General features: G+C 42.9%; 1 protein-coding gene across 3 annotated transcripts in view; it reads right to left on the minus strand.

Moving 5' to 3' along the window:
• pard3bb (par-3 family cell polarity regulator beta b) overlaps positions 1-23,687 on the minus strand; it is a 190,529-nt gene that overhangs the window by 166,292 nt on the left and 550 nt on the right. For 2 of the 3 annotated variants that reach the window (XM_030343178.1, XM_030343176.1), the window contains exons 2-3: positions 22,844-23,041; positions 14,382-14,483 (exon numbers count right to left, since the gene is read on the minus strand). In XM_030343178.1, coding sequence (XP_030199038.1) covers positions 14,382-14,483; positions 22,844-22,960 — 219 coding nt within the window. In that variant the 5' untranslated portion in view covers positions 22,961-23,041. Of the gene's footprint in view, positions 1-14,381; positions 14,484-22,843; positions 23,042-23,293; positions 23,456-23,687 lie in introns of all 3 variants that reach the window. The other variant, XM_030343177.1, reaches the window with a different exon arrangement.

The raw sequence follows: 23,687 nt of genomic DNA on the forward strand, positions 1-23,687 counted from the left end.
ATCACGTGTGCGTGTGCGTGTGTGTGTGTGATTCTTTGCCTGAAGAGCCACGTAATAAATGTGAATAAGATCATGTTTTGGATAAGAAAGTTAAAGATATGAATGCTACAGAAAAGATGACAATACATCATTTCATTCGTACCATCTGTTCGTAGCTGCCATTTTTTTAATTTTTAATTTAACCAAAAGTCAGGAAACATTTCTTACAAATGTAAAATTGACAATTGTACATCAACTTTTATCATCAACTTTTTATAATTAGACTCAAGGTCCATTTAAAAGACATACAATACAATAAAAATAGACAACACACGCATTTATAAATAAGAATCAAAACACTCCAAAGGTATGACTGGTAGTGTACTGCGTTATAACTTTGGTTTGACAGCAACATTACAATTACATTTTTTCAGTCATTCAAGCGACCAATAAATCTGTACATGAGGTTCCTTAATAAAGCATGTAAGGTGTTAACTCCTGCATTCACAAATAGCTCACTTGCACTGCTCCACCTTGGTTTTTTAAGTGAGATTCTAAAACAATCTTTGTGAGCAACCTGTAGTCTGTGCATACTTGATTTTTATACTTTTTTTTTAACTTACCCCATAAGGGGGCAGTATACAGGGGAGTGTAATATGCTCTAAGGGACATATTTTTTTACATGATCAGAGCACATATAAAATTTTCTTCCAAACATATTCGCTTGGGCATATAATGTACGACACTGTCTTAAAGTGTCGTCATCATCACGCATTTGATCTGTTATAAAGTGCCCTAGGTATTTGCCTTTATAACTAACACAAAGATCTTCCCCAGAAAGATAAAATTGTGGAAAGAGGAGGTCCTTATCTCCTTTCGCCCTACATATTATCACACTGCTCTTTTTTGAATTGTATTGCACATCATGTCTGACACCATATTCTGTACACGCATTTAACATTTTTAGTAGTGCCCTACCAATATGGAGCCAGTTTCCTGCCATAATTCAAACCTGAAAAAAAAAGTTTCAAAGGCTTGTAAGTCTGGGTTTGAAAACTCAACACATTGTAAAAAAGGTTTCGCAATGCTGAAAAAAGAGATTATAACCTGAAAAAAATTCAAACAAAAATTCAAACATCTGTAAACATGATTTTGTGTTCTATTTTATCTTCCTCATTTTCACCAACACATTTTCAAAGTTCAAACAATTTCACCAGCGCATTTGCAGAGTTTCAAATCTGGCACTGTTCTAACAGTGTATTTCATTGTTTCCCGGTTTTGCAACCTTGTAAATGGGATTCTGCAAACAGGTGTTCATACATTGAGAAATAAGTTTTGAAAGGTTGAATATTTAGTTTTAAAATCTTGTAAAGGTGTACGTTTACGCCATTGCAACGTATTTTTTCAGAACTGACTTTTCAGCACTGACTTTTCAGAGATTTGACCACACAGGCGCAAGCTTTGAGTCACGTGAATATTGGCAGTGTTCTGTCGCACACTCGTTTTGAAACTCCTGACAGTCAAATCGGAAGAAAAAGAAAACGTTCCTGGGGGCGGGACCATTTTAGCTCTAAACCTATTGGTTGCTCTCGGCTGACGTACATTCCAATCACATGTGCCGTTCACCGGGCTGTGCGTGATTGACAGTGCTCTGCCGATGAAAAGAATGTGATTGGAATGTACGTCAGTACATTCCAAGGGGTCAGACAACTATCATACCGTCGCAGTCCACCGCCCAGACTCCCCCATCCGCCAACACCCGCATGGGGATAAGGAAGGGACGAAGGATGTACACGTGCCGTTCACCGGGCTGTGCGTGATTGACAGTGCTCTGCCGATGACAAGAATGTGATTGGAATGTACGTCAGCCGAGAGCAACCAATAGGTTTAAAGCTAAATGGTCCCGCCCCCAGGAACGTTTTTTTTTTTCTTCAGACTTGACTGTCAGGAGTTTCAAAACATATGCGCGACAGAACACTGCCAATATTCACGTGACTCAAAGCTTGCGCCTGTGTGGTCAAATCTCTGAAAAGTCAATGCTGAAAAGTCAGTTCTGAAAAAATACGTTGCAATGGCGTAAACGTACATCTTTACAAGTTTTAAACTAAATATACAACCTTTCAAAACTTATTTCTCAATGTATGAACACCTGTTTGCAGAATCCCATTTACAAGGTTTCAAAACCGGGAAACAATGAAATACACTGTTAGAACAGTGCCAGATTTGAAACTCTGCAAATGCGCTGGTGAAATTGTTTGAACTTTGAAAATGTGTTGGTGAAAATGATGAAGAAGATAAAATAGAACACAAAATCATGTTTACAGATGTTTGAATTTTTGTTTGAATTTTTTTCAGGTTATAATCTCTTTTTTCAGTGTTGCAAAACCTTTTTTACAAGGTGTTGAGTTTTCAAACCCAGAAAGCCTTTGAAACTTTTATTTTCAGGTTTGGATTATGGCAGGAAACTGGCTCCATATACCAATACCTGTGAAATCAAATACATTCCCTGGACAATCATCCACAGCAATGACTGATAATCGGAGAACTCTTAATGTGAAAGATATATTTTATGTTTTTGTATGATGAAGGAAGCGACTGAAATTTATTTTGTAGGACATAAATTAAAGGAAAACAATACTTTCCCTGGGATTTGGGGTGTTGTTTTGGGTCTCTGGTGCTCCAACACGCATACAAACTTTGAAAAAAGTCTGCACATGATTTTTTGAGTGAGATATGCATTTCTGAAAGTACCCCGCCTACATTTACCAAACGAGCGAGTCAGTTCGGCGCCCCCTCCTACGTAGGAAGGGGGCACAGTTGAATATTACCTCCCACTTCCCCACTCTGCTCCAATCAGAGCATAGCTAAGGTTTTGTGGACCAGCGGACGAGCAGCTCCGGCGGGGGGAACTCGGCGGCAGCTCAGCTCCAGGAGTACAATCCCTTTCTCTGCCGGACTGCCTCCCCCCACCAGAGCTGCCGGGCGGCCGTCGATGCTTCGGCAGCAGTCCGGAGGAGGAGACATGAAGGAGAAAGGGATTGTATTCCGGGAGCTGAGCTGCCGGACTGCCGCCGAGCTCCCCGCGGTTCATGGACTTCAGAGAGTCAAGGCCAAAGTTCCTTTCACCAAATTCCTCTCAACCATGGCCGAGATATCCCCCACTACGAGTCTTTACTTGTTGTGAAAGTGCCAGAGACGTCAGACAAACTTTATGATTCATAATATCATCCGAGACGAACATAGTTCTTGGCCGTGATATTAGGTATAATATTATATAAATACCCATAGATAATATTATTATTATTTTTATTTTATATTATATAAATATAGAGCTCCAGGAGTCCGCAAACGCCACCAATCCCTTCTCCTCCATGCTGGTTTTGTCTGACAGCTCATTGGTCAATGGGCAGCAGCTCATTTGCAATAAAGCTACAGGCAACAGAAACAGCGCATTCTGAAGGGACTGAAACAGAGGGGAATAACGCTAGGCGAGATTTTTTTCCTAAAAGCTATATCCAGCAAACGGCTACAAAAATATGTTTTCTGGAAGTCAAATACTATGTTTACTTGTTGTGAAAACGCCATAATATGTCTCCTTTAAAAAAACAGGTGGATGTCATTTTATCTTCTGGAAGCAATACACCCCCCCCCTCTCCACACTCAAACACTTATAGAGGTTATGAACACAACAAAAGGATGATAATTATGAATAAACAGTAGGTTTTAATGATAGACTTTATGTTTTGTAAATTCGGTTGATACCATGATATGTGGAAAGTATTTCATTTAAACAGTGTTTATTGTTCAGCTGGCCTCATTCAATTATGCACGCATTCATACAAAACCACCAACAGTGATACAGCTTAATGTGTGTGTGCGCGTGCGTGCGTGCGTGCGTGCGTGCGTGCGTAATGTCTCTAGGTGGAAGTTTTTAGTTTTTTTCTCCATCATGTGGAATTATTTTTGGAACACACGAACACAAAATAACATTCAATGAATCTGGTCGCAATTGTCCCTATTATCTTGTCAAACCGGAATGAAACAAGAATAACTTTTAAAGACTTAATAACCCTGTTGCATCATCTTAATAAGCAGAGACCACTGATTTAAGTCATTCTGTCACCTTAATATATGTGTCTGCCTTTGCTTGTGTGTGCTTGGGTGTGTGTCTGTGTGTGCGACTGAGTGTGTGTATGTGATCCCGTCAGTGCAAGTGTGTGTACTGCACAGGCGTAATGTACATGTCATTTTGGATGAAAGCGGTGGAGGAGAATTACAGGGAATTGTGGGTAATTACCCTTCCATCAGCTTCATAATTGCTTCACTCTGATTGGCTGGTCCTTTGTTCCTGAAACTGACAGCTTCGGGGCAAGCAGGGGAGAGAGATAGAGGGTGAGAGTGAGAGAGTGAGAGAAGAACATGAGCGAGCGAATTAGAGTGAGGGAAGGCCATGCACAGGGTGATGATAAAGTAGGGCGAGAGAGAAAGAAAGATGAAAACAATGAAGAGGAAGAGAGAGCAAGTGAGCGAGAGAGTCAGAGTGGTTGTAAGTGGGCAAAATGAAAACAGAGGGAGAAGTAATATTGCTTTTTTCACCTGTACAACAAAAATGCCAAACTCAGAAAAACAGTAGGACAAAATTGGAGCCATCTTCATTTCTCAGCAGTGCTCATTTAACTTCCCAGGCAGCGGTCTGCACTAGCGCTATAGAAGTAATCAGGCAGACAGTGTGACAGGCCAAATGAAGCTGGCTGAACTACTGCCTACACATCTCTTAGCCGAGCTCCATGCTAATGGAGCAAGCTCCCGGTCAGTACAATGCGGTCCAGAGTGTAAATAGGACACTTCGTTGGACTCCTTTGCTGCTCACATCCGGACAGAAAACTCCTTTGTTATTCCGATCTCCTGTTGTTCCCATCTCTTCTGAGTGTCTCCATTATGTAAACGCTGAGGCCTTGCGAGACTGTCGTGATTTTGCGAGTTCACCTTCTACTTCTCTCTGCAGATCAGTCTGGCCTCGATACCACTGAAAGCCTTATCCAAACATGTAAAAGTGAGACGACCAATCAGAGCTCGGGGGCGGGAGTTTCAGTTAATGAGGTAAAAGGAGCGCAAAGTAAAAAAAACAATGGTTAAAGGAAAGTCTAGCGATCTGCAGAGCAATCAAAAATGTATTGGATAACGATGTGCGATGCTGAGATATTGGCATAGAAATGTGCCTTATATCACAGGAGAACATGTTTCTGCTTTATTTGGAACCGGATTCGACGAGAGTGAACAGAGCACAAGCACCACTCTTGGTAACCCCTTAACCAAAGTAAGGCCGCACCCATATTTTGAAATCCGTGGCTGCCCAGTCAAGACCAGACTGATATTGAACACGAAACGAAAACTATAATATCTGGATAGTTTCACAATGCTATGGAGTTGCACATTGCAACCCCATTTTAAACACCCTCCGAACATGAGCATATAGGCAGCTTTAGCTACAGATAAGCATTCGACAGTCCCTCCAGAAAAATGTGGCGGAAATCTGCAATTTATGCAGTGAAAGTGCGGCATATTTGAAGAAAATGCGGCCCCCGCATGAATATGCGGACTTTGGCTGATTATGCGTTGAATTATGTGATCACATAATCCCGTTTTTCTGGAGGGACTGATTAGATGTTTAACACTTGGTGAAAGCAGTGGCGGATCTAGAACATTTATAAGCTCGTCTTGACTCCACACTTAAAACACCTACATTGCTGAGTAGAACATCATCCATGGTAGATTTAAGGTAGGTCTTGACTAGTTTGAGTGTGGAAATGCTTCGTTCACAGGTAGCTGTACTCACAGGTATATGCACAGCTCATGGAATGCCTCTTTGAATGGTTCAATGATCTTTGTGAATTCCACAATATTAGAGGGAATCTGTTCACAAGATGTGGACATAAGAGCCAGACATAAATGTATAAAGTCTCTGCAAAAATGCAAAATTCTAAAAAAATAAAAATTGCAAATACGACAAGGGCGGCCACCCCTGGCGATCCCATGGCTCCGCCACTGGGTGAAAGCCCACCTGTATTTCTGTGTTGTAGACCACCACTGTCCCCTTTATATAGAGGTGCTTTCCAATACAAATTAGATTATATGCATTAAGAAAACCAAGCCACTAACTGTTCCAGCATGCCCAGTGGACCACTCTCTGTATAAACCAACAAAACATTGATTCATGCTGTTGTTGCCGCTCCCTCATCGAGGCTGTGTGTAATCTGTCCACATAGACGACGGAGAGAATGTAAATTAAAGAGAGCTGTGATATCATTGAGACTCAGAGACCTCGCTCCGATGCTATAGTAGCGCACGCAGCATTAAAGCAGCTGATGTATTCACAACCATTAGCTGTTTTTTTTTTGGTATATGTAACATGAATCATGTATGGCTTGAGGAATAGAATATAACGGTTGTCAGAATGAATTTTAGGGTCAACACAGATTTTCCAATACTGAGAAATAACAGAACACGGCATGCATTGATGTCCAAACCAAACCAAATCCAAAATGATTCCACTATTTATAAAGCTTACAATTCCCATTTGGACAATTTATGTTGGAAAATAAATTATAAAGAAAGGATTTCTTTATGATTAGGTTCTTCCCATGTTAAGTATAGACTGCAATCAATCAGACCCTACTCAGACCGGCCATGTCTTGGCTATATTTGTGTGCAAATACAAATAAATGTTCACTCTCTTCGATGTGCTGTAACAATACTTTCCCCAAGCTATTATCTTATAGGTCTAATCAAATAGCCATCAGGTTCATAATTTTGCTGATAATAACTGCTTGTACCACATGCAACAAGGCTACAAGCTCCAACACTGTTTGATGTTATCCATAGGAATGTAGACCAAGACATAGACATGAGATGGGCAAAACCCCTTAACAGCACACCCACAACAAAACCTAAGCACACCATTTAATTATTTGCATTAGATACAGACAAACAGGCAGACAGAAAACCCCCACACATGAAAGTGTACGCTATGATAAGCATTTAGAAGACAAAGTGAGAACAGAGAATAAAGCCAAATGTGTTGGAATAAATCGCAAAGTGACAGCAGAGCATCTGCAGGGTTTACCAACAGAGAGGCTGACACCCTTGATGAGGACAGCCAGGGAGGCGGGGCCCCCTGATTACTGGGCTGCCTGCTACAAATAATTTCCTCGTTAAGACCAATTCAGTTAATTGGTTAACCACTGTTAGCGTGCTAGCGACGGTTACCATGGGGAGGAGGGGACAGGAGCGGGTGGGATTACATTGCAAAGGGGTCGGACCAGACAGATGGAAAGTGAAACGAATAAAAACATAATGGAGAGCATTACATACAGTAAATGCAGAATGATAGTTAGACTCTGTGCCAGAAAGACAGACAGTTTCTCTGCTGTCTCTGCAGTGCAGTGGTTGGATGTATCGCGGATCGTGAGGAGACATAATACAATGCTTTGGTGCTTCGTGGTCTGGTGTGAGTTAAACCACCTGCAGCTCAACATCAGTAAGACGATGGATCTGGGGGTGGACCTTTCGGGGAGTTCTGGAGGCTGGGTGTTCACTTCCTGTGGCTCTTCGCTGCAGCGAAGAGCCACAGGAAGTGCCTCATTCCTGCGGCCATCAAGCTCTTTGACACCTCTCCCTCCCGGAAGTGAGTGAGGACCTCTAAACTCTATTAATTAACTTTTAACTATCTTGACTATCAATTTAGCTCACCCAGCATTTTCACCTATTCATAATATCCAGAGGACCTGTGCAATATGCCGGACCCAATTTACTTAACTTCATACACATTACTTTTAGTCCATTTAGGAGCATATTTTATTACATTTTGCTGTTGGTTAGATCCATAATTAAAATATTTATATTTGTGCGTCTATATTTTGTGTCTATATTGCTTGTGTGAACTGTAAGAAATAATTCCATCCGGGATCAATAAAGTAATCTATATACGTATCTGAGCAACATTAGAAAGATAGCTTGATGATGCTACAGCTTCTGACATTTTCAGGACGTCGTCAGCAAATGTGCTGTAATCTATTGATCGATGCGCTATGATCTCTGACAAGTCTCTCCTCCAAGCATCAATAGGCCCCGTACCATAAAGAAACAGCGCCAGGGATCAGGCCAGCCGTTAGTTATAGGAACCAGCAGCTCATTATAAACACTGCACTCTAATTGAAACACTCAGCAGCGCCATCATATAATTTATTCATATCCATGAAAAACGGTGTGTGTGTGTGTGTGTGTGTGTCTAAATGTCCTGCTGTCATTGAGGTGGATGGCTGTTGATTAGTGTTGATTAAAGCTAGGAACAATGGAGGGGTGGGGGGGGTGTACATGAGAGGGATCAGGGACCCCCTAGTGGTTAAGTGTGTGAACGTAATAGTTTCAATTTAATCCGATGAATAGGAGCTGTTCTCGGGCCGACCACATGGGACCTGCGCCGACAGAGCCCAAGAGTGTATAGTTAGTTCTGTTCTTTAATTCAAACCGCCAGCCAATTTGGTTTTGCAAACGCTAAATCGGACTGCTTTATACAGAGGTACAGTGGAAGGGAATGTAAAGGTCTCTTTGTTTGTACCGTTTTCTATTAAGTCGTATAGCAGATGCTTTTCCAAAGATGCTTTAGTTGTTGAAATATGAATAAGGGCTAATACATCAGGCTAAAGGATGCAGACGACGGACACTAAAGCGCTGCTTTGTGTTTACAAACTGACAAAGTCTTCCTCTTCACGCAGTCTATCTTTTAAACATGTTACACTACATGAACACACTACATTGTTCTCTTCTCCTCCAATTTGACCCTAGATAGACACACTTTGCCCTCTTCGCCAGTGGTTATGACCTTGTATTTACAGACTTAACCTATTTTGTTAGGTATATAACTAAATACATATGTTAGGAGTACACCTAAACACCTATGTTACCTAACTAAGCCTACTCCCTCCATCATAGATGTACTTTGTAGGCTTAAGGGCTGCCTCTTGTTTGAGGTCTTATAACTCTTCCCATTGCCTAGCTCTTGTTAACTAAATCATTTTATACATGCATTTGCGTGTGTGTGTGTGTGTGTGTGTGTGTGTGTGGAAAGACACTTAACTTTATAGCTGGGTCTGTGTTACGTGTTCAGATACTTTGAGGTGGTAGAGATTCTACATAAAGAAAAGGACATTATTTTATGTGAATTGTTGTAAATCTGCCCCAGCACTTTTGTACCACTCAGAACATTAACAAGTTTGTCTGCCAGAAAACGATTTTGAATGTGTGGAGGACGTACACGTCGGCCCATGGCACCGACGTCTAAACAGACTTTATACGCATAACAAAGATTTTAAAGATTACCTGTTTAATGCATCTTGTTTAACAAGGGACACAGTGAAGGGGAATGTAAATGCTTTGCATGGCACTGTATATGGACCTTTAGACGGGCACATGGGGCGTACGGCCGCATGTTTAAAACACATCAGCGCGTGCTGTGTGTATGAGCACATGGAGCCGCGAGATTGCCAGAAGGTTTGAGTAATTAACACAAAAGAACATACATCAATATCCCTCAGACGCCTGTGCTGTCCCGCTCCCTCCATCCATTACCGGCTAACCTTTAAAACACCAGCCCCCGGTGCCTACAAGTCACAGTCCCCACAAGTACAGGAAAACGTGTGTGTGTGTGTGTGTGTGTGTGTGTGTGTGTGTGTGTGTGTGTGTGTGAAAACTGCTGATGGAAATCCATATATCCTGCATACTCGTCATTTTCTCTGGCAGAAAGCTAATAGTGGCTTTGACGTACAACATGCCAGGGAGACCGTGTTGATGTAACTGAAACTGAGAACACGAGACAAAAACATAGAGTTGTTTTTTTAACCGCATCACCCCGTCCTATTTACCATTCAATTATTTTGTCTGAAGTGACTTAGTCACTTGTTGGGAGTAGGTAGCGGATAGGGCATATTGCTGATGGTTGACTATAGGTTAGGCTGCCGACATTAGGGGATCAAACCTTGAACCTTTTGGCTGACCACTACACTATCCTGCACCCTTTCCATCTATAAATATAAGTTTATCTGAATGTTTATGCCTTACCAATCTTTTACTGCTTTATAAACCACCAATAGCCACAAGCACACAGCGTATGGCAGTGTATTGCTGTTTCTATATTCTACCCTGTAAACCAAATCAGCTGGATAAAGTAGTAGTAGGAGTAGGAGAAAGAAGCATGAGTACATAATAGTACATGTAAGAGGCATAAACATCCACAAAGTTGAACTGCAGACAAACACTGTAAACCCTGCGCATACACTCTTGGAAAAACCCTCGGAGCACCAATACATTTCCTCAAACGTGTCTGGAAGAAAACCTTTAAGGCTTTCAAAATAGAGCAGTGCCATTGTTCCCACAATGCATCCTGATCAAATGTGTTTTTCTGTAGCCCTGCCTTTAATACGTTTGAAGACAGCTTCTGTGGGCTCTGTGGTTATATACCAGGAGCCAGTGAGTGTTGGTCTGAAAGCCTCATCTGGGATTAAGAGACATTTATTCTCCTTAGCTCCCATAATGCTACGAGAGCCCCGCTTTCACTCCAATGAATATTTCACACTTTCATCTCATATGCAATCTCTGCTGCCGGGGTGCGTGTGTGTGTGTGTGTGTTCAAAAAAACTATTTTTTTGGGGGGGGGGGGGGTTTACTGCAGGCATGGGGAGGATATTAACAAGAAACAGGATATTATTTGCGTGTGCGAGTGTGTGCGTGGAATAGTCATTGCTGAATATGTATCAGAAAAACACTACACGCATAAGAACACACAGGGAATAAAATTGAATAATTATTAGTCTTGTCAGTTTATGACGCAGAGAATGTACCCGAATATCACGATAATATATTTTTATTCATATTTTTACTTCACTGATAGTTATTACTGCACTTAACAAACCAAATGCCAGAAACCAAATTTGTACTCATGCACATCCAAAATGAAAAAAGGACTTTAATTTGACACATACACACCAAAAGGTCATGAACTGAACTCAGTTTGCCAAACATCGCTAGAGCAGCACCAACTGTACCTAAACCCCCATCAAATGTTGGAAACACTCCGTCTCCATGGCAACTCAACATATCATGGGGAGGGGGAAAATTGGAGGTGTGCCATTTCATCCAACCATCGCTGCTGTTTTTACCGACCCCCGAATAAAAAGGCAGCGCAGCCTACATACAGCTCAGTGTACCTTAGTGTGTGTGTGCGTGCCCATATGCGTGTGTACACCCTAGTACTACAGCCGTCATGAACCCACCCACCACCCTTACAGAGAAACCAATGGCTCCATATATTCTTCCTGGGCTTGTTGTGCAGCCGAGACAGACATAATAGGTTTTACATGGAGCTCCCCTGGGTGTTGGATTATCAAACTCTTAACTCTCTCTTTTGGAAGCTCCAGAGTGTGCCGCTGGCGGGGTTAACAGTAGTCTGACAGCCTGCTACCCTGGCTCACTGGAACAGCGTAATAAAATGTTAATGTGGCGTGTTTAACGCCAGCCTCTCATGGTCGTCAGGCCGGGGGTCATCTGGTCTTTGCCTGATGCCTGGCTCTGATGGTTTTGCTTGAGGTGGGGGGGGGGGGGGGGGGGGGGGGGGTGGGACACATTCCCCCCTCCCCCGGGTCTCTCACTGGATTTGGAGGTGTGATGGGGGGCATTGGAGGTTAGCGGGGAGATAAACAAACTGACCAGGAATGCAGCCAAAAAGAAGGGCAAGACAAAGAGTTGAAATGCAGGAGTGTGCACAACAGATCAATAACAAAGAGGAAGAGAAGAGAGGAAAAAGAAAAAGAAAGCAAGAAGTAAAAAGAAGGAACGACAGAGGAAGCAAGGAAGGAAGGGAGGGAGGGAAGGATGGAGAGACACTTAGACAACAACAAAGGGAGGTAAATAAGGAGAGAAGGAAGGGAGGAAACTAAAGAAAGACAGAAGGAGACGCATATAAAGCTCCACTTCTATTATAGCTGTACCTGGAAAGAACCGATTTGTTCTTCTGAAGGACAGCAAGGACGCAAGCACGATAACAAAACAACCTCTAATGTGAAGGCCACCCAACCAACAATTTTCTAACTCATCTATCTGCATCTTGTTCTCCATTTCACTATTGTTTGCCAATTAGTATAGTTCCTCATTAGTCACCTCCGCCCAGCTCTGTGTGGCTGTTTGTGGAGGCCAAGGCCACAGCATGTTCGGAAGCACAAAAGAAAACATTGTTTGGCCCTCTGTAGCAATAAATATCTTGACACATAGAATACTGTACACATCACAAACACAGAATCATGTAACGATATAGGTCACCATCTTGAATTTTTTAAGCTGCATCCGAGGCAGGATAAACATCACAGCAGCATTAAAATCACACATATTGAAGCAGCCAAAAGGATCTTCCTAAGATAAAAGTTCTCAGGGACTGTGTCGATTATACATCTTTATAAGGAGAAATGGCACATCTGGCACGGTGGTTCTCTCTCTGCTGGGACGTCCTGCCTCAGCACTTTCTCTGAGGATTCTGAAGGTTCTCTCCGTGTTTACGCCATGTTCTCTTCACGTTCGCGTTGGGTTTTCCTCTGGCGGCTCTGATGCCCTCCAGGACAGGAAGATGAACCCCCTCCTCAACAAGACCACTCAAAACGATTTAAACTGTAAATATAAGTTAAATAAACTCTCTGGGACTTTGAGAAGAATTGTCTAGTGGTGAAGGTGTTGAAAAGGTATTGGGTTCAATCCCCAATATCTGCAGACTACCTGACGGCATCCCGGAACAAGAAAAGATTAGATTGATTTCATGCCAGCCGAAGATGGCTAATACAGCCTCTTGGTACACTATCACTAAAGAGAAAGGAGCACAATACACACTGAAGACAGAGTCAGCCCCTCTGAATAAAGAACCTAGTTACCAAAAGACTCTCTGTGCCTCTCCAAGGACCTTCATGTAGCGGCTAGATCACAGCAACCTGCTTACTAAGCATCTCTCTGCCTAATTAGTCAGAGGGTTTTCGGAGAGTTGTGCAGCATCCATCCCCCCCTTAAAGGCATGCAGAGGAAGACCGGGTACTATACGTTTGAGAATAATACAATACAGCCGCTGGGTTGTCAAAGATTTTTTGGGTCCGTTTTGCGGGAGGAAATAAAGTTCACTGTGGGTAGCTTGGTCCTGCTCAATAAGAGGAGGACTGTTTATTTACACACAGATCCACCATAACTCAAGACAAAGTTCTGCACACAATTGAACAGCATCCGACACCGGCCGAATGTACCTCTACAATATTAAAAATACATTTCTAAAACAAAACATCTAAATAAATAAAAGGGAAGAGATTGTAGGGGGGCAGGGTAACAGAAAGTTCAGAAATATTTAAGTTATGTTTTCAAAAGCCTCAAAAGTGAATGGCTAATGACTTTGCTAGAGGCAAATTCAATTCTTCCTTGCCTTTATATTTCTGCTTGAGAGGCAATATTTTAAGGTGTTGAAGGTAGCGACTTCTGCGCCGCAGCCTCTGGCACACACTCACACACACGCACATGCAACAGTATAAGCTTGATTAAAAGGAGAAGAATTAAAAAGCAGACCATAACAACCTCCGACGACCTAACATGTCTGTGTGTAATGGTCGCCCAGGAACTGGGCTTCTCGTACGCACGCTGCAGGTTGTCATGGCAACGGTCAAGCAGCCCATTAAACAGCCCCATCCATCAGACTGAGAGCTGGCCATCTCCATTCCTTAGCCCTAGTACATGTGGACAGGGGCTGGCCAATACTGCAATAGTATTGATAGTTATCATCCAATAGTACCGTCTAGGGAAGAAATGTAAGTACAAATGATTGGTATGGACATATGGAGGCGATTGATCATATAAGTTCAATATGATGAACCACACACAGATGGTTTTATAATCGTGGATATACTATTGATGTCGCTATAATGTCCAACGTCTCAGCTAAAAACGGTGTAAAATCGACTTTATGATTGTGGTGAAGATTATTTAGAATCCGTCTGTCTTGTCTAACACCGGCGGTTACAGCTAAACGTTGTAGCCAATGAAGGGATGAACTTAACGCCAGCTAGATAGATAAGTAGGTAGATAGTGACCACAAAAAAACACGGTAGTAATATACTCTCACAACACAGTCGATCTTGTAAAAACCCAAACCTGACGAGAATATCTGAAGCAATATGTCCACAGCTGAATAAACAAAACCCAATCCAAGAGATGGTGTAGTTTGTTGAGTTTAGGCGGCTGTTGACAATCTGTCATGGTTATCAGGTTGTGGAATGCTTGAGTCACAACCGTCTCCCTCAGACTGAACCATGTCTACAGCAGGGGTGTACCTTGTCCTTGTCCTCCACCAGGTCGCTCAGGATGTCGTCTGGGTCCAGGATTCCCCCGTCACAGTACTCCACATGGTGTGTCCGAACCAGGAAATCCCCTTCCTACAAAATAAGTCATCAAAACATATTAATCAACCGATATGTGAATCAATTTAACAGGAAACTTGTTGCACCCAAATTCACTCATTCCAATCTTTCATTTTTAACTTAATTTGAAAAACCAAGGCATTTAGCAACTGAATTATTGATTACCTACACATAAAATCCATTGCCAATGTTTTTTCTACTCAAAGTCTCACCGGTGACTCTTCCCACTCTATGATTGATGGGGCTGCCTAACCACAGGACAGCTGACTACCACACACAGACACAGACACAGACACAGACACAGACACAGACAGACACACACACACACACGGGTCAGCTGCTTGTCAATCATCTCAGCAGTTTTTTTTCTTTATTTGATATAATACATTGACTTAATTGTTGCACCTTCAAAATAATGCCAACAAAGTGTCTTTTAATAACTCCCTGCATTATATATCTGAATTAGTATTTATATGAATACTGATGAATGTTTTCAATTAAATGCAAAAGACGATTTTGTTTTTCGAAATAAGCACAGCCCACATAACGTATTTTTAACAATTTGGCACCAGTTAATTAAAAAAAACGTTGTGACTAACTATTCTGTTGGTATACATCATCACCCTACCTCAATCTTTTTCAACATCGACTCACACACTCCTCATCCCCCCACTAGCCTTACTGTGCATTCCTAAGCCAAGCTTTCTCCCACAATGTCATATCGCTGACCTACAGGAATGCAGGCTATTGTTACATCCCATAATATCCCGGACCCACACCCAGGCCAGATGCATCAGCTAGGGAGGGAGTGTCTCATTTTTATCCATGAACCCTTCACTTCCACATTTTTTTATCCTGTGGGAGTACTATGGCAGAACCCCAGGACAGAGACAGGGACAACGCCAGGGGAAGATCCGTCTTTCAGATCAGATATTAAATAGAGGTCTTGACCGTCACTAAAGAACTCATGGCCCCATAGCAAGGGTATGGGTGCAAACCCCTCTGTGATGGTCAAATTGCCCAGCATGTACCAACATGGCCCCCCTAATCATCTCCTGATCTCTGATTGGATAGTTAATTCCTCACCGATCCACTGTGATAGCATGCCGCATCCCCCAGATGGGGGCTACTTCCTGGCAGTGGACCAGGTGTGATAACTCACTATGCTAAGCACTATTTGATTAATTGTTCTCTTGATCACATGTACTACCTCGACCTGTGCTTGTGATTCCCAATAGCGCTTTCCCTCCAACTGTAAAGTCTAAACCTCCCAAGAACTCGACAGGCACACTTTGAATGAAATCCATCTGCGTCAACAGATGCAAAAGAATAATGGAAGGCAAGGATTTCAATTTCCCAGAGATGCCTTTAACGACCTTAAGTTCTACATTTAAAATGCAGTTCATTCCCTCTTAAAAGTATTACAGTGTAAAGGCATGTTCAGCTAATTTAATCTTACGAAGAGCATTTATGCTAAAAGTACAACTACTCACTAATGGCTTAGTTGATGTAATTGCCCTGCTATTGTATTAGTACTCTACTTTATGGAACCTTTAAGTGTCTCGATGGCCACATTTTAATCCAAGCTGGCACGGTACGTTCGATATCTCGGAAAACGGCAAGACTACCCCCCTCCCCCCCCCAACACCGTAAACGGACATACATTATGTAGATGCAGGCAAAGTAGGCTGCTGCTAATCAAGTTACACCTTAATTGCAGCGGAATAAAGCTTGATTTCAGCAGACCGTCTGCACCAGCCTAATGCATGTCTGTGGTGGCCCTGCTGTCGTTCAGAGATCAGCCAACGCCGGCTGATCTCTGACAACAGCGGAAGGGCAAAGAACCAGGAGTGATGGGAGACAAGAGGGGTGAACATGTGGATCTGAGCAGAAGTTTGGGAGGATTACGTAGATAAAAAGGAGCATAATGACAGTGTACGGTATAGGAAAACCTCCCGTCTACCCACTCTGCCAATTACACGAGTGAGAAGGGACAGAGACATGGTAAGCCCGACGATAAGACTTGTAAACACACAGGGCTAATCTTCAAATCAGGGGGATTAGTACTTGAATAGATTTCCCCATGATACTACTGCTGATAAGAGGAGCTATTTTTAGGTGTTCAGCCCTTAGGAGATGACCTAGAAACGTATGAAATGGTCTATCTCGCTGTGATTAACCGACTGCTGATAAACCTCTGCCACCGAATTAAAGTTTGAACACGGCGGGTGGACTACATAGTTCTAACAGGGTAAACACATGACTTGCATGAGAGGAATGTGAGGTTTTTTTGTGTGTTTTACTGTGTTTCCAACCACACCCTTTTCTCTCAACAAAGAAAATGATCCTTGTTCTGTTTTTCATTCCATCCTACCGTTAAAATAGAGGAGTCCAATGTTTTTAGCATTATAGTATAGAAATAGTTAAATGCATTCAAAATAGGAGACCTCACTTTTTATATTTTAGTTAGTCAAACAACATTCTTTGTTTAGTTTGTTTGAATCAGTGGATCAGTTTCCACAAGAGACTGGTGGAGTCCTAGTTCCATGGTTGTATCACGTTAGAAAATGAACCACCGTGGAAAGCAAAAACAATCATTTTTTGAAGATACACAACATCTGAAGCTTCACATGAAATCATAACAAACGATACAGTGCATCATCTTCTTATTTGGCGAGAGAAAAAAAAACCTGGAGGAAACCAGACTTTGTTAGTTCATTTCCAGTCTGACCCATCTGGACCCAGCAGAGACAAAGAGACAATGTGGTTCAGCTGCTGCCATGGCAACCGTTGTACAAGGTTCACACTGTACGTAACAAAACAGCGAGATAAATCCAAATAATTATTTTACAGATCTTGGGAGCTGGTTGCTCGATCATCCTTGTCATTTTTAAAAAGTGGTGAAGGTAAGATTCAAGAGCTATAATTGGAGGGTCATTTTTTTTAAATGCCATAGCCAATCTGCCATCTATTAGTGTCTGTGTGAATATCTGTTCTGCTTGACTACTTGCATATATTTGAGTCCATTTCGATTTTAGACCGCTCCCAGTTACTTTCTGTTCAATCAGGCCATCTCTTCCCTGATTTGTTCAGGGAATCCATCTTCCCTGCCAATCAAAGGCGCGTGAAATGCAACAATTCTCAACGGCAAAGATAAATAGTGGTATGTTAGTGGAAAAAAACTTCTTTGTCATGGTGTCAATTAGTCAAGTAGATTCATTAAGTTACAACTAGCAGTCTTCCTTAAATTGGGTAAGGTCAAAGCCATCTGTTTAATAGTAATTAAACCGTCGGCTAACACAAACGCAGGAGCATTGAATATAATTTGTCTCTCTTGCAATTTAATTTTTTTTAACAAGAAGTGCTTTACCCCTTATGAAAGCAACACCAGCGATTGTCTATTAGGTCAAACAAGTTCATATCGACCAACCAACCAAAACCTGATAGCCCCTCGGCCTCATGTTTACTTTATCTGTTTAGCTTGCAAACCCCATGTTTACCTTAAACAACCATGGCAGCTCATCGTGCCAACACTAGAGCACAACGTATCAATACTCCTGGTTCACACAACAGAAACCTTACCCCAGAGGGAACAGGTGGACAATAGAGAGGAGTGTGAGAGTGGCTGTGTCCCAGGGCCGGTCCCTGTGGTCGGTCTGCGGAGACCAAACCACCACGCGTCTCCCTCTCCCTCCCTCCCTCCCTCCCTCCCAGGACTAATTGTTTCCCACTGGCCCGGTGCCAGTGGTTTATGATGATATCGGTTCTTCTTACTGCCAGGACACACACGCACTCCACTCTAAACAACGCTGCGCACGTGAACACACACCAGCACCGGCGACTTCTTGGATCTGCACTGTGAGCTATGAGACGTCACTGTGATTTACTCGTGGGGGGAAGAAATACCACATTGAAGTTGTGCAAGAAAGTAACCTCAAGAAAATGCACAGATAATGATATTGGAAACACATTAGCATGGATATTAGAAATATGCAGTTGGGCACGGCTATGGGATTCGAGCCTTGACTTTTGGATACAAAAATAAATAGTACCAACTACCAAGTAGAGGGAGTGCACGCACACACACGTGTTCGTGGTCAGTGTATTTGACGTTCATTAGGATCCCAACAGAGTAATAAGGTTTAGAGGAACTCCCTGCTAAATCAAAACATTCCTTCCTTGCTTCCTTCCTCCCTCCTTCATGTCTCCCTCCCTCCTTCCCCATTGACGTCCCTCCCTTCATTCCCTACCGTCCTTCCTTACTCCTTCTCTCCCGCCCACCCTCCTCCTCCCTTCTCCTTATTCCCTCCCCATCACTCCTTCCCTTCTTCTCCAGTAAGACCCTTCCCTTACTACGCTGTGGCTCTAATCCCTCACTATCTTTCATTTACTTTCGTTACAGACAGTTACACATGGCTGCGTCGTGCAGCGGGAAGCAATTTGTTGTTTGAGGTCTTCAATGACGGGCGATGGAAATTAGTCCGGCCATTAAACTGGCTCGATGACAAGCGAAACCCTCATGACGAGACCTCCTTCAATGTGTCCACGCTAATCCCCGGTAATAAGTGTTCTTACACCCCTCCCCAGTCTTCCCTATCCTCGGTTTCTGTGACTATCACCCTTCCCCAATGGGTGTGGATAACTCAAACTTGATGACTTATCAAAGCAGCTCTACTGCCAGAGAGAGTTCGAGTTCACGATCAAAGCGCTCTGAAGACATCTGGCAGGGTTTAGTTCATCTCGCCGAGTGTCTTCCAATAACACCAAAGTGTCCCAGATGATAACAAAGCCATGCCGTGGTCTTTCGTAATGACCTTCCAATACAAAACATCCTCCTCTTCTCCACTCGGGGCCGAAAGTCAAGGCTCTTCACTGAAACAACACAGGGCTTATTCTTTCCTGTGTGCACAAGTTTGAGATAAGCAGAGCTGTGTTAATGGGAAGGCCGGTGTCACTGCATGAATCCCAGCTTCAGAAGAGGTTGGTTAAGGAAAGCAAATGCAACACTAAACACCACACTCTTTAACTAGTGTATGAACCAACGAGTCTCGCCTGCACACGTGTGTGTGTGTGTGTGTGTGTGTGTGTGTGTGTGTGTGTGTGTGTGTGTGTGTGTGTGTGTGTGTGTGTGTGTGTGTGTGTGTGTGTGCGTGCGTGTGTGTGTGTTAAAGGAGAAAGACTAGGCAAATATAGTGCTCCTGTGGAAAACAGAAACATACACACACTTTATTAATTACGAGGCTATGATTAGCTATGCAGGAAATGACTGAGGGAGGAGGCTCGGGAGAGAGGACAGAAACACAGAGAGGACGTGAGGAGTAATTAGCCAAACTAGCTGTGTCCATAGCTTCCTATTTGACAGCAGAAGCAGCAAGAGAGAAGAGGAGTAGGAGTGAGGAGGAGAGACACAAGGGGAGGGAGGAGGAGGAGGGCGAGAGAAGCAATGAAGCGAGAAGTGGGGAGAAGGAGGAGCAACAGGAAGGAGGTGTGGTGACCATGGAGGAGGAGAGGGAGAGTTATGTGAAAGAAAGACACGAGTTGAAGAAACAACTATACCAGAGCAGGAATGAACAGGGAGCTAGAGAGGGAAATACAGGAGAAACCAAAAAATGTGGCCTAACAACAGAGGATTAGAAGGAGCAAAAGCAGAGAGAGGGAGACTTACAGAGGATCGAAAGAGGAAAATTAAGGAGGGAAACGAGGGGAAAATAAATAGGTTAATAAAAGTAAATGATGAATAAAAGATGAGAAGGAAGGAAGGAGATTCGGGGGGGAAGGGAGGGATAAACATGGAGAGGGAGAGGGAGAGGGAGAGAGAGAGAGCAAAATATAACAAGAGCGAGCAAGAGAGAACGAGGGAAAAATAAAAAGAGCGAACAGGAGGAGCAGCGAGTGAGTAAACATGAAGTGTCATTGAGCCAGCACAAACAGCAGTGTTTAACAAGGCATTTTAACACGGAGGAGCCAACCAAGCTAATTTGGGCTCCATAAAGGCCTAATCAATAGAGCACAGAGCAGCCCAGTTACACGGATCACTGACATGAGAACAGACACACCTGGGGGGGACATACACACAGCCTGAACATCAAACACACTGCGGTTGTGTTTCGGGGCGCATCGGAGCACCACACCACTGAGAAAAGTAAACCAATGCTGCTAAACACAATCACAACAAAACAACCCATCCCATTCTTGGCTGGTCTACACTAGCCTGGTCCATGATTCAACATGGACAATGTTCCTAGTCCTATTTGTATGTCTCTGTGCTATGCCAAAACTGTTGGGAGACATGGGGAGGGATGGAGCAAGATGACGTGGAACTTCAGGAGAAAGGATTTCTAAGGAAGGCAGACTAGGAGGAGGTTTTTGGCCGGAGGATCAGCACGTGGAAGATAAAGCAGACATTTAAGAACTAAAACCCTTGGTCCCGAACTGAAGATGAATAACAACAAGTGACAAAAAATAAATAAACTGCATATTAAACACTGCTGGTATCATGTCCGATGTTCAGTTGATAAATAATCATTATGTTCCCACTGCATAACAGTTCTCCATTTCAGGCACATTACACATGTAATCATTTAGGAGATGCTTTAATCCAACATGATTTAAGGAGAAGGTAGTGGTTACATACAGACTGTAGACAAGGCAGCTTGATACTCCAGCCCTGTACTTTTCAGCTGGAAATAATGCAAAATAACCATGACACAATCCTGCCCTTTGTATGATGGTAATGTTTTTAGATTGTGATCGTATGATTTGAGAAAGAGATATATTACAACCACAAAAAACTCTAGCATTTGTGCAAACATATTTTAAATAGAACCAGTAGATTGTATTTAAATGTATTTTAATACATCTTCAAAGTTGGTTCTTGAGGTCAGATATTTGGTGCATCCCTGGGGAGGAGTGACTGAAGATGAGAATTCACGTGAAGGAGAAGATTCAGGAGGTTAAGATATGGAAGGAAACCGAAAAACCAAGGAGCAGTGGGTGTCACTCCTTATTCCCAGTGCAAACACACACACAGCAAAACACCCCCCCAACACACACACAAACCATCCAACTACCACACACACACCAAACCACCCCCCCCCCCCTCCCAACACACACACATACAAACCATCCAACTACCCACACACACACACACACACACACACACACACACACACACACACACACACACACACACACACACACACACACACACACACACACACACACACACACACACACACACACCTGTGTCTTTCCATCACTCTCTCTCTCTCTCTCCATTTACTTCAATCTTTCGTGTGCTCTTTGAATAATGGAGCCAATATGAGGCCAGTCACTGAGGAGATCTGCTAGTTTGATAGAGGTCACAAGGTCACGACTACAGGGGCCGTCGCTCTGGGAGGGAGGGGTGGGAGAGGGGTGGGAGAAGGGAGAGAGAGAGGCATAGAGATCAGCACTCATAATGACAGAAAGAACAAAACAGGGAGGTTGACGGAGAGTGAGAGAGAAATAGATCCAGACCCGACAGAATGAGAGACCGAGATAGAAAAGGGTGAGGAGTTGGAGAGAGAGAGAAACACACACATAAGACACCGAGGGAGAAAGAGAGGGCAAGACAAACAGAAGAAAAAAAAGAACCAAACGATTTCCATTTCTTTCTGAATTTCTTCACAGCAGAACCAGATCAGAATGATGGGTTCCTCGTCCCAAGTCTGACCAATCACAGCTCACATCAGAAAGGCTTTAATCTTTCATGCCGCAATTACAGAGAGTCGGACCTCCGTGGGTCGGCTCATTCCCCGAGACTTTGGAGTGTGGAAATGATAGGGACCGTCGGGATATAAAATATGATAATATTTTATGGTATTTTATGATTAATAATTTGGAAATATAAAACCGGAATCATTATGAAAATGCTGTCTCATAAGAAGAGATACGGTCTCTGGTGTGAATATTTAATGATTTCCAGAAAACTGCACTGACATTGTAATATAAACACTGGGAAGGGAAGAATGAGTAATTAACTGGAGTAAAAATATATATATAATCCCTCAATGATATCTTATGTTTAAATCTTTTCAGAGATATTTGAGAAGTGGATACAACATAGAGATGACAATATATTTTGTCAAGATAAAGTATTTGTTCAACAAAAAAAAGACAACTGAACAGGGCTATGCAAAGTCATCAAACAACATAATAGTATAACGCAAGACATGTTATCATGATCATGTCATCACATAGCGATAGTGATGATGAGGCAATGTGTAACTAGAAGAACTTGGTCAGTACATGGACAGCCATTCAAATGTATTCCTGTGTGTGCATGGAACAGAACTAGGCCTGAGATTACTTTAGTTCTTTTGGATGCAACATACCTGTTCCAGTAGCTTTCTGACCCGCTGGGTGGCTTGCTGGATGAGGTCCTGGACCGTCCATCCCTCTCTACAAGGCACAACCACCCCGGTCCGCCCGAACATCACGGTCACCTTCATCGTGGCAGCGACCCTTACATCCAACGCAAACAGGTCCTGAGGTACGTTGGCACTGACCCCACCAGAGATGGATCCAAAGTTCTGGAAATCCAAGGTATCCAAGGTTTTCGGCCGGATAGCGGATCAAAAACACCCAAAACAAAGCCCAGAAAAGGGGGATGGGTTAGAAACGTAAACTGAAACCATAAAACACATTGGAAAGTAATTATTTGATTCAAGTCCAGTTCCCTTGACCTCATACACCCTAGTGATTTCCTAGTAATCCTTGACTTTTGAAGTTAAATCAGTAAGAATATATCCAACAGGTGTCATGAAATCAAACTTGTGTCTAACCTCTCTCAAATGTTAATATGTTCTTATGATCCAACGTTCCAGGACATTTATTGACGTTTCCCCATCAAAACAATAGGCCTTGCTTCTCTAACTACGAGTGTTCCATTTATCCTGGTTGTAGTTTGAGACTCGCAGGATAGCTTCCACTATACGGGGCCATGTCTGTAGTGAGGAGAAGTGAGATAGAGGAGGATATGGAGGAGGAGATGGGGCAAGAGGGAGATGGGGAAAGAGGGAGATGGGAGAAAGAGGGGGTGGAGAGAGAAGAATGGTGGAGAGGAGAAGAGAAAGGTAAGGAGACTGAGTCATTTAGAAAAAGAGACCGTGAGAAAGAGACAGACAGAGAGAGAGACAGACAGAGAGAGGGGGAGGTGATGAGGAGGTGCAGAGGATA

Source organism: Gadus morhua, chromosome 20, assembly GCF_902167405.1.
Source record: "Gadus morhua chromosome 20, gadMor3.0, whole genome shotgun sequence".
NCBI classification, from domain to species: domain Eukaryota; kingdom Metazoa; phylum Chordata; class Actinopteri; order Gadiformes; family Gadidae; genus Gadus; species Gadus morhua.